This window comes from Rhinolophus ferrumequinum, chromosome 11 (assembly GCF_004115265.2).
Source record: "Rhinolophus ferrumequinum isolate MPI-CBG mRhiFer1 chromosome 11, mRhiFer1_v1.p, whole genome shotgun sequence".
NCBI classification, from domain to species: domain Eukaryota; kingdom Metazoa; phylum Chordata; class Mammalia; order Chiroptera; family Rhinolophidae; genus Rhinolophus; species Rhinolophus ferrumequinum.
This window is the reverse complement of record NC_046294.1, coordinates 88,013,056-88,024,399: the sequence shown is the minus strand read 5'-3', so window position 1 is coordinate 88,024,399 and position 11,344 is coordinate 88,013,056. Positions and strand designations below refer to the sequence as shown.

General features: G+C 51.6%; 3 protein-coding genes across 3 annotated transcripts; 2 read left to right on the top strand and 1 right to left on the bottom strand.

The window, feature by feature from the left end:
* Positions 1-4,827: 4,827 nt before the first annotated feature.
* LOC117031278 (trehalase-like) lies at positions 4,828-7,042 on the bottom strand. Its single transcript, XM_033121783.1, has 5 exons — positions 6,867-7,042; positions 5,978-6,078; positions 5,743-5,835; positions 5,501-5,617; positions 4,828-5,390 (listed from the first exon to the last, which is right to left on the bottom strand). The coding sequence occupies exons 3-5, from the start codon at positions 5,817-5,819 to the stop codon at positions 5,264-5,266; spliced, it is 321 nt and encodes a 106-aa protein (XP_032977674.1). The 5' UTR covers positions 5,820-5,835; positions 5,978-6,078; positions 6,867-7,042; the 3' UTR covers positions 4,828-5,263.
* Positions 6,310-8,967, top strand: LOC117029791 (trehalase-like). The gene is made up of 7 exons (XM_033118966.1): positions 6,310-6,386; positions 6,497-6,507; positions 7,264-7,391; positions 7,661-7,772; positions 8,119-8,231; positions 8,466-8,519; positions 8,739-8,967. The coding sequence occupies exons 1-7, from the start codon at positions 6,310-6,312 to the stop codon at positions 8,889-8,891; spliced, it is 648 nt and encodes a 215-aa protein (XP_032974857.1). The 3' UTR covers positions 8,892-8,967.
* An 824-nt stretch (positions 8,968-9,791) lies between these two features.
* LOC117031277 (histone H1.0) lies at positions 9,792-11,233 on the top strand. The gene has a single exon (XM_033121782.1). It carries the CDS (start codon positions 10,086-10,088, stop codon positions 10,668-10,670), a length of 585 nt encoding a protein of 194 aa, XP_032977673.1. The 5' UTR covers positions 9,792-10,085; the 3' UTR covers positions 10,671-11,233.
* Positions 11,234-11,344: the final 111 nt, after the last annotated feature.

The following is an 11,344-nucleotide window of genomic DNA, read 5'->3' as shown; positions in this document are numbered from 1 at the left end:
AGACCCTATACTTAGGGAAATAAACCAGACTCAAAAGAACAAATATTATATTATATAATTCCACTTATATGAAGAACCATAAATTCATAGAGACAGAAAGTGGAATGGTGGTTGCCAGGAGCTGTGGAGAGAAAGAAATGAGGGTGGTTATTGATTAATGGACACACAGTTTCAATTTTGGAAGATGAAAATGTTCTGGAAATGGATAGTGGTGATGATTGCACAACAATGTGAAGGTACTTAATACCACTTACAAATGGTGAAAATGGAAAATTTTATGTTATGTACATTCACCACTTCCAGAACTGCTTCAGAAAGTGGCAAGAATGATGGGGAAAGTGTGTTCAAAGTGAGGGGGAGTATTTTGAGGGGGATTAATGGCAACGTGTCTTTTATTGTAATAAATTGTAAAAAAAATTTTTTAATTTAAACATTCACTGTATTTTTTTATCTGACCTCGTACTTGTGTTTCTTATTATTGCACTCTAAACTTTTCAAAATACTTTGAGCTTTTCATAATTTAAAGGAACAAGATATTTTGTATGCTTGGTAAGTAGGAGTCCTGTCGTAGGCCTGTCTGCATTACACATACTGATGAGGCTCCACCCTAAGAATAAGCTCCTCCCCTGAGGGTGCCTGAGCAGCCTTCACTTATTTGCCAAATCTGGAACAGAGCCTGCAAGTTGCAAAGTCAGAAGATCCTTCCAGACCCACCTTCTCCAGGCTGACCAAACCACATCGTCTTGCAAGAATCCGAAGGAGTGGAAGGGCAGAGAAACCACCTGAGGAATCGACGCTATTAACAAGCGCCTTCAGAAGCTGAGTGCTAAAGGCTGCCTTCTATGGGAAAATCTGGAGTGTTACTTTCCAGTGTGGTCTCAGACACTGACCCACCTCAAGCCATAGTGTTGTGTCATACAAGGTTAAGAGCATGAGGAGTCCTGAAGGAGCAGCCCTGTGGTGATTGCTGACAAGGAGGTTCTTCTAGGGAAGCCTGGCGGTACCTTAAGCATACCTTCTGTCAATCCCTCAGGAAAGTTTGTCAGTTATGTGATATAAGGCCACTCGGAGGGAACAGTTCTTCTCTTGGCCCCTCAGCTGCTGGAATGAAATTAACTGAGGCATCTCTACCCGTTAACAAAACAGGTGCTACCCTCAGTTGACTATCTGCATATCTAAAACACATCATCTCATTCCTGCAACCCTCTAGAAGAGATATTATCATCCCCACTTGCGAATGAGGAAACTAAGGCTCAAAGAGGTCATATTACTTGCCTGCACTCATGGAGACCAAATGTGGCAGAACTAGGGTCAGTATCTGAGCCCACACTCAGAGGCAGCCTTGGCCTCAGCGGTCAAAGGCAGGCAGTCCCAGGGGTGGGGTGGGGGCTGCAGGTCGATGACTCTGTGCTTCCGCACAGGTGCTCCCGAAGGCCTGAGTTCCTGCACTTGCATGTAGCACTGATTGAGCAAAGTGTGTGGGAGGTGTTAGACTGGGGCAGGAGTTTCACAGCAGTGAAGGGCTGTCATATTAAAGACCAGCTTGTTCCTCACCTGCCCTTTTATTTGTTTGACTACTTCTCACCACAACAGAAACTGCTTATCTGCAGGTGTGCAGCTATTTGAAGAGAATGAGTGACACTTAGCTTTGTATTAGAGTTCCATGGATCAGTTAGAGCCCAGCCTGTGCACCTGCTCTGCTGCATGAAGCTGCATCACATGCTGGCTCAATACCCAGTCCCACCTATAGCGGTCGCAGGCCCCTGAGCCCCTTCTGTCCAAAAGAGCCAAACCAAGCAGGCAGATGGACTATTTTTCAAATTTCAAATGATTTTATTATGAATGAAAACACTATACAGGAAAGTGTATGGCAGTTTAACAGATCATTGTAAAGCAAATACTTTGTAGTCAGGTCATGAAATATAGTAGAACATCACTAGAACTCAGAAGCTGCAACTGTTACTTTCCAGCTAGCAGTCACCCACCATCCTGGCCTTGTTGCCCAAGGAGATTCCAGGAACTGTTTGCTCCAACACTGATAAGAAGCCCAGGGGTCTGGAGTGGATTTCCATACGACAAGGCTGTGAGAAAGGTGATCAGTGCATCTGCTTAGCATCATCTGATATGGCAATAGATAGAGGATAGATGATAGATAGACGATAGCTAGATAGCTAGATAGCTAGATAGCTAGATAGCTAGATAGCTAGATAGATAGATAGATAGATAGATAGATAGATAGATAGATAGATAGATAGATAGATCGATCTGCCCCTCACACCCAGAGCTAGACTGACATTAGGCCAGGCAGGTAGGAGCACCACAATATTACTGTGACATTAGAATATTGCTGGACATGTAATGGGAATAAAGGAAAATGTACTGACCAGAAGGCCTCAGAAGAAGGACTTGTTAGAGACTCCATTCAGTGAAAAGTGACAGAAATCTGAAAACCAGTGGCTTTGTGTTTCTCATATAATGGGCTGTCGTGACTCAAAGGTGCCGTGGAGGATGAAGTCATTCTCCATCTTTCTGCTCTTCCATCTTAAGCATGTGGTTTTTAGCCTCAGGTTCATTGCCTTGTGGTTGCAAGGTGCATTCTGCAGTTCCAAGCACTTCATCTGTGCTCAAAGCAGGAAGGAGTGGGGAGGGCAAAGGACAAAGTGCAAAGCTGGCTGAGTCTTACCTCCTTTTAGGAGCTTTTACAGGAGCCTTTTCCAGTGATTTTAACTTACCTCTCATTTGTCAAAAGTGGGTCCCTGGCCACCCCTAACTACAGGGGAGCATGGGAAATCAGCGTTTTTAAAACACTGGTCACACTGAGAATAGACACTGAGAAGGAAATTAGTAATTCTTTCTTAAAAAATACTTTGGCGTAGGGATAATGAGAAACCTCACGCCAAACCCAGCCAGCTGCCCTCCAAGGATGATGGGTCCAGTAAGATGCAGGGACAGTAAGATGCAGGGGTTTTGCTGAGTGAGGGCATTATTTTGGGCCCAGAGCTGAATAACAGAACTAAGAAAAGCCTGAGCTATCTCTTGTCTTATCTCTTCTCAGTCCTGCCCCCACACAGCCTGCAACCTCACTGCAAAATCAAAGCTAAATAGTAGATATTTTAAAGTGCTGTTTTTCCCACTGATGATGCACCTGGTCGTAAAAGTGTTAAGAAAGTCTGGGCAGGGGCGGCCGGTTAGCTCAGTTGGTTAGAGGGTGGTGCTCTTAAAAACAAGTTTGCCAGGTTTGATCCCCGCATGGGCCACTGTGAGCTGCACCCTCCACAACTAGATTAAAACAACTACTTGACTTGGAGCTGATGGGTCCTGGAAAAACACACTTAAAATAAATAAAAGTTTTTTAAAAAAAGAGTCTGAGCAGAGAAGCTAAGTGCTGAGACTCAGGCCTTGACATCCAAGGAGGTCAGGGCACCAACACTCTAGGGGGAACAGGCTGCCTCCTGTGGGCTGAGGCCTGATCCAGAGAAAAATAATCAAACACATGTTTATCAACCATCCGTAGTTATTCTGTAGATGTCTTCCAAGTGTAACACTATTCTTTTTCTTTTGGATTTATAAGAGGATTTATAAGGATCTCAAAATGTACAGAGTATCTCAATGTAAAGCATCACCAAACAGTTGAGAATCAACATCCCAGGCTGAGTCCTCATTCAAGGGTGGGGCCCTGAACAGAAGGGGAGAAGGGGAGGCTGTGTAGTGGAGTCAGGTCTCATCCTCACCACTCCTCACATGCACACTGGAATCACTCTGAGATTTACCGTCAGAATTTGGGACATTGCAACACTTAACCATTGGGATATTTTACATAAAAATATGAATTTACACCTTAGTTTGAAAAATTGAAAGATGTAGCAAATAAGGACCCCACATTACCTTAGTTAACCACAGGAATGCACTTCCAGTTCACTCCTCAAAATGGGCCCACCATGCATCACCCTCCTTGTACTGTTAGTTCCCTTACCCCAATATATTTCACCCATTTGTGTACTGGACTTTGCAACCCCGATTAGAGAGCAAAGCCTTCCATTTATACATAAGTAACCTGGAATGGTGAAATGAATTGCCCAAAGGTACACGCCCGTAATGACATAGTCACATCTTCAGTGGGGGGTTCTCCTGGGACCTAGCTGTGATTTAGAACATCTCCCAGGAAGGTTAGCAAACATTTAATCCCATTGGTTGCAGGGCCTGTGCAGGAGAAAGGGTGTGTGACTTCAGGGGTCAGCTGGGAGCTTCTGAGTTTTGCTGATATTGCGCTGTGGCAGTGAACCACTAGCCTAGCAGGGAGCTGCCCAGCAGTGTGGGTATGAGGGAGCCCCTTACCCTGCTCCCTGTTGCCATCTGGAGAGGAAGTCACAGTGGTTGAAGTGACAACAAGAGTTTGGGCAGCCTGGGTAGGCAGAGGCAGCCACAGACAATAGCAGAAGGCTTTGGCCTAGCCCAGATGCACCTTCTAAACTCTTTCTGCAAAAAGTGCTGCCATGGGCAGAAATGCAGAAACATGCAAAGCCTGAGAGCAAGTGCGCGGAATCCGCTGTGTGTGCAGCCAGTGCTTGTGACTCATCCTCCACCATGCACAGCTTTCAGGCAACTGAGGGTTAAAAAAAAAGAGGTGGTTTTGATTCACAGGTGGCTGTGGTTTGAGCAGCAAAGTTGGGGGAGGGGACTTGAGGCACCTTTTTCTAGTTCCAAACCCTTGGCAAGTGGTGGACCCTGCCCTGGGAGGAGGGGGCAGCACCGTGGTGCACAGGCTGGTGGCCAAGCTGCAAAGAAACAGCCCCACAGTGGTCTGCCCTCCTCTGCATCCTGCAACTGTCGGCTCCTCCTCTCCTCTTGCCAGGACAGAGCTCTCTTGTCCCCCTCACTGCAGAGCCTGGACTCTAATCATGGTGGTACCTTCCCTGCTTCTTTGTCCTCTAGGTCTCTGCTGCCCCAGGCAGGCCCTGGACCCCCAGAGAATACGGATGCCTCACAGAGCAGCCTAACCAGCCTGACCACCACCTCTCCCAATTTGGTCAGTCACTGCTACAGACTTCATGTGGTCTTTCTGTGGCCTGGCCAAGTGGCATGGAGCTGAGTGAGGGTGGTGTAGGCCTGGGGCTACACGACCCCCAGAGCACAGATCACAACTCCCTTCCTGAGAATATAGGCCCCCATCCCCACAGTCACCATCCATCAGAGAGGTGGGGCTAAGTCACTTGCCCTCCTGCCCAGGGACCTGGTGACACTCAAATGCTGGCCAGGAGGTTCCTCACCTGGGTCCCCCATAAGGGACATAATAGCGATTCAGGACGTAGCTCTTTTCCCCCAAGCTCACAGAGATGTTCCTGTTCTCAGTCCAGAAGTCCAATTCCAAGGCTAGGGTCCCAATATTGTCCCTGGGGTGGAGCCACGCACCACCTCAGCCCGGGCACAGCTCCCCAGTCCCACCCTGGGAGGTCTCAGGTGTGGGGGGCCTGCAGGGAAGCACAGGCAGGGGGGTCCCCACCGTAGGAAGGCGATGTCGTTGGTGTGAGTCACATAGCGGTCCATCATGAGGGTCAGGAGTGGGGGCTGGCTGCGCTGCAGGTAGTACACGCGGGCCCCGTTGGGGACATGTCCATAGCTGCAGAGAAGGAAGCCTGCTGACATGCCCCCGCCCAGCCGCCAGAGCCAAGGCCGATCCAGCTCCGAGCCCATGGCACCTGCTTCTCCTCCACCCCGGCCTTGAGGTGCCCAGCCCCCTCTTACGTTTGCACCAGGTTCAGGAAGTTCTGCAGCATGCCCTTCACCGTCTCCGGCATCTCAGAGAGGAGCAGACCCTCCATCACCCAGTAGGAGTCCCTGGGAAAAGGGACAGCTCAGGCATCCCTGCACCGCCCTCTGCCCTGCACACTCAGGTCACAGGGTGCCCCGACATGCTCAGGCCACCCGCTGGCCCTGGGCTCCCCACCACTCCCGTCCCTGAAGCCCCTGGCTACTACACCAGTAGTAGAACTCGAGAAAGCGCCCGCCGGGCACAATGAACGGGTGTTGTGAGTAGATCAGAGAGAACCGCTCAGGGTGGCGGAGGACCTCTGGCTTCACCTACAGTCAGGAGAGTGGGCACAGGGAGCCTAGACCCCCCACTTTCCCACGGAGTGGAGGCTGGAGGGGGCTGGGGCAGTGGAGGCAGCTGCAGGCTTTGGAGCCAGTCAACCCAGGCTTGGGTTCTGCTCTGCTACTGCCCAGCTCTGTGGGCTTGATCAAGGCCTGGGCCTCTGGGAATCTGGTCTGCTCACCCCCACATGTGGGCCTCTGGAGTCCCCACTGAGTGCGATGGTGTGTGGGAGCCCTGACCACTCAGCCCGGCACCAGCAGGTGCTCACCAAGCAGCTGCCACTACTAGGACCCAGGTAGGGGACCATTTTTCCCGGCTCCCCTTGTCTTCCAAATCTCTGCTGCCACCAGCAAGCCAGGCCCAGAGACACAGGGCCCCCCATTCTCTGGCCCATCCTTTCCCCAGTGAAGGCAGATGTGGGTGAACGTGGCCGAGAGAGAGCAAGGTCGGACCAGAGGGGGGCTTGCCGTGTGTCCATGACAGGTATTTGCTCTGTTCCTTTCCTGACAGTTCTGTATGAGTGAGTGTGGTTTTAGTGGGAGAGAGGTTTTGAGGGGAGCAATGGAATGGGGCTTGGGTTTGTTGGAGTGGGGGCTGGCGGGGGAAGCAGCCCACACCAGCCAAGGAGCCTAGAACACCACTCTGCCTGTGGGTGCCAGGGCCCGGGGAGGCCGGGTGGGAGGACAGGTGCCGTGCAGGCTTGGACAAACCATTGCCCTCTCTGAGCCTCAGACAACAGGAGAGAAAGTGCCAATGAAAGGACTGTGCTGCTCACAGGGCTGGGCCACCATCAGCAGTAGCAGTGATCATTCCTGAGCAGGGTCCTGGCCTGAGGAGCTCAGGGAGGAGAGTGAGCAATTACCATGTGGTGTTGAGGAAGACTGGGCAGGCTGGAGGTGGCAGGACAGGCTAGGTTTGCCTGGGGAGAGGCTGGGAGGGCTTCAGGGAGGAGGTGAGGAGATAGAAGCAGATGTTGCCCTGTTCTTTTTCAGAAATTCTTTATAAAATTCTTATAGCTCTAGAGCTCTTTGTTAAAGGCCAAGGTAAGGAACCCTGGTTACTCCATCTAAACTAATGCCACCCCAGAAATGACTCCAAAACTATGAAGTACTGAAATTTGCAGAAACAGTGTTTCACTGCCCTGAAGGCCATCCTGTTTGATGTGGAGACAGGTGTCTTCTTCAACTACAACCGTGGGCACAGAAAGACCCCAGAGTTTTACTCATCCAACCTCGCTCCTCTCTGGGCTGGCTGCTTCTCTGACCCAGGTGTCGTGGACAAGGCTCTCAAATACCTGGAGGTAAGGGGGGCAGATGGCAGGCTGGTACACTAGGCACAGGACCACCTGTTCTCTCCCTGACTCTGAGCAGTGACTTCTGGCAAGTGACAGCCTCTTCCTCCTGCTTCCAACCCCGAGTCTTAGCCTGAGTCCCCATGCAGCCACCAGGGGGCAGCTGTGAGCCAAGAAGAGAAGGCCAGGAAAGGGACATGTGGCTGTAGGAGGGCCCAGCCTCCTGGCTCCCCGCCCAGCCCCCACCCACAGTCAGAGTAATGTCTGGAACCTTCCAGGACAGCAAGATCCTGACCTACCAGTATGGGATCCCGACCTCTCTCTGGAAGACAGGCCAGCAGTGGGACTTCCCCAATGCTTGGGCCCCCCTGCAGGACTTGGTCATCAGAGGTAGGAGGCAGGGCTGGGCATATCCAGGGCCTTATCCTGTGGGTGTAGAGGGTCGGCCTCCCTAGTACTAGGGAGGTGTGAACGAAGGATGTGGGGGCCTCTCTCTGACTCCTCTGCTCTCTCGGCCTCCCACTCGGAACATTTACGTCCACTCCCACCCGTCAGGGGAATCGGCCGTCTTCTCCCTCCAAACCTGCGCCCTGGATTAGAGCAGGTTGGCCTGTGGCTCCCGGAAGGAGGTCTTAGGGCCCTCTTTCCCTCCTTGAGGAGAGTGAGGCTTGGGCCTCTGCTCCGCCTGAGATGGAGGCTCTGGAGATTCAGTGTCCTGCCTCGGGGCGGGGTCTAGGTCTGGCCAAGTCTCCTTCACCCAGGACCCAGGAAGTGGCTTTCCAGCTGGCGCAGAATTGGATCCGAACCAATTTTGATGTCTACTCCCAAAAGTCAGCCATGTACGAGAAGGTGAGCTGGCCCTGAGCCCCGTCCCACCAGTCTTCCTCTCCATGGTGACTTGGAATTGTCAGGCTTTGCAAAGTCCAGGCCCAGGGACAGTGGCGGCACCCAGTGGCTATTCTTGGGCACTGCAGACCAGAGCAGCTTCTCCCAAAGGGGCTCCTTTTTCTCGCTTCCCCTAGAGGGCTGGGATGCGTGGGCTGGGGGTAGTACTGACCTTAGAGCTTGCCCTCTTGTCCCCAGTATGACATCAGCAACGGTGGACAGCCGGGTGGCGGAGGGGAGTATGAAGTTCAGGTGAGTGGGCCAACAACCTAGAGGGAACTATGGGCCTCGGCTCTCCCAGCTCACCATGACCTCCCCTCTCTAGGCTGTAGGTCCCCAGGGAGGAGGCTGAGTGGTGCTCCTTGGTACTCCTGAGGCTAGGCAGGGCCAGAGCGTCTGGGTAGAAATCCCATACCCCCCTACAAGCACCTTCCCCAAAGGTCTTGCCCCACTGGCCATGCCTCTCTCCAGGAGGGGTTTGGCTGGACCAATGGAGTGGTCCTGATGCTCTTGGACCGCTACGGTGACCGGCTGAGCTCAGGGACCCAGACAGCTTTCCTGGAGCCCCACTGCCTGGCAGCTGCCCTGTTGCTTAGCCTCCTGCTCAGCTTCCTGCCACAGTGATGGGCCTCAGTGCCCCGTCTGCCTTCAGTTCCTCCTCTGGCTCCAGCTGCTGCCTCATTAAACTTGTGCATGAGTCCCTACCTTCTTCTGTCTCTTCATCCTCCATCCCTGGAGACCCCATGCCCTCCTATGACCAAGCCAGTCCTCGGTCATAGTGGAGTGGGGGCAGAGTAGGGACATGGAGGTCATAGTTTGGGCCCTGGGTGGAAAATCCTGCTCTGTGGGGAAGACGTAGCAGCCCTGCTACCCCACGGACACCAACCCTGTGCCCCACACAACTTGGTCTCCCAAACACATACTCCAAATGCTTTATTGTTCTGTTGAGATGCTTACAAATACTGAAATTACCCAGCCTGAGTCCAGCAACCATGGCCCAGGGCTGGAAAGGAAGGTGAGGTCAGAACATCAAACACTGCCCTTTTGAAGCCTTGTTTAGGATAGAGAGGGAGGGACAGCGGAGAGCCAGTACCCACATTTGCTGCAGTATATTATCCAAAATGTCCATTTTTCAACAAAATAAATTATGAGACATACAAAGACATAGGAGTGCATGACATGAAAAAATAGAGAAGAAAAACTGCCTGAGAATGACCAAAGGTCAGATTTAAAAGAAAAATCTTCAAAGTGACTATTATAAATATGTTAAAAGAACTAAAGTAAACTGTGTTTAAAGAAGTAAAGGAAAGTGCAATGACAATGTTGCACCAAATAAAAAAAAATATGTCAATAATGAAATAGAAATTACAAAAAAAAAAAGAAGTGTTTTCAGTTTGTTGTCCAGCATGTAAGCAGATTGAAAGCCTTCACTATGTTTGAACAACAGTTTAAAAATTGAACAACCAGGCGCAGTCCGCCCGCCGCCGCTAAATACCCGGATGCGCCGTCCGAGCGCCAGACGCAGAGCTGGGAAAAGAGAGGCAGTGGGAACGGTGGTGGTGGCGGTGGCGGCAAGAACCAGAGCCTGAGCCGGAGCCCGGCGCCGAGACCGACCGATCATCCGGCGGGTCTGGGCAAAGCAGACCCGGCGCAGCAAGTCCTCCCACGACTCTAACCAGGTCCTCGAGAGCCGGGCTCTGCACTGGCCTGGGAGTCAGGGGCGCGAGAGCCGATCCCAAGTCAGGATTTCCTTGGCCTCGGACGGGGGCTGGCCCTTTTGAAGGCGCCTTCTTCAACAGCAGAACGAGGCAGGCCACCATGACCGAGAACTCCACGTCCACCCCTGCGGCCAAGCCCAAGCGGGCCAAGGCCTCCAAGAAGTCCACAGACCACCCCAAGTACTCAGACATGATCGTGGCTGCCATCCAGGCGGAGAAGAACCGCGCTGGTTCCTCGCGCCAGTCCATCCAGAAGTACATCAAGAGCCACTACAAGGTGGGTGAGAACGCTGACTCCCAGATCAAGTTGTCCATCAAGCGTCTGGTTACCACCGGGGTCCTCAAGCAGACCAAAGGAGTGGGTGCCTCGGGGTCCTTCCGGCTAGCCAAGAGCGACGAGCCCAAGAGGTCAGTGGCCTTCAAGAAGACGAAGAAGGAAGTCAAGAAGGTGGCCACGCCAAAGAAGGCAGCCAAGCCCAAGAAGGCTGCCTCCAAAGCTCCTAGCAAGAAGCCCAAAGCCACCCCAGTCAAGAAGGCCAAGAAGAAGCCGGCTGCCACGCCCAAGAAAACCAAAAAACCCAAGACTGTCAAGGCCAAGCCAGTCAAGGCATCCAAGCCTAAGAAGGCCAAACCAGTGAAGCCCAAAGCCAAGTCCAGTGCCAAGAGGGCCAGCAAGAAGAAGTGACAGTGAAGCCTTTCTTGTGGACACTCCTGTCTGTCTCCTATTTTCTGTAAATACTTTTTTCTTCTCTTACTCATCTGTAGCCCCTTGCCCCTTTCTATTCTGACTTTGTAAGAGACAGAATTTGGATTCCTCAGAAATTAGGGAATAGTTCATTTTTCCTTAACCGGTTGTGCAAGGACAGCGACAGCAGTCTCATCTCTGTAATGATGAGAATGTACTTATATTTTGTTTTGTTAATTTGTTATTAATCTACTTATGGGTTTAGGGTTTGGGGTGGGTTTGTGTTTTTAGTTGGGAGGTTTGTTTGCTATGAAGATAAAAGTGGAAATCGGGAAGGCAGCTTGTTCTGGCTAGATGAGAGGGAGCCCAAGAATTATATGGTTTGTAGGAGTATATTTAAGAGGAGCTAGTTTTCTTAAGTTGAGCAACCCTTGTGAGTTTCAGAGCCTTGGCGGGGAGAAGGGGTGGCAGCAGCTGGATGCAAAGGAGGGAGGTGGAATAAACCCTCCCTGGCCTGACTTCCATCTCTCAAGTGAGCATTGGGGTTGGGGGTCCAAATCCGGTTTCCTTCTCACTTCTCTTAGTCTGCCATGTGGCCTCCTCCCTATTGTCCTAAGGAAGGGGCTAGGGTGGGGGGCGTGTCAATGTGACAGCTGGTCTCAGAAGCTGTGGCT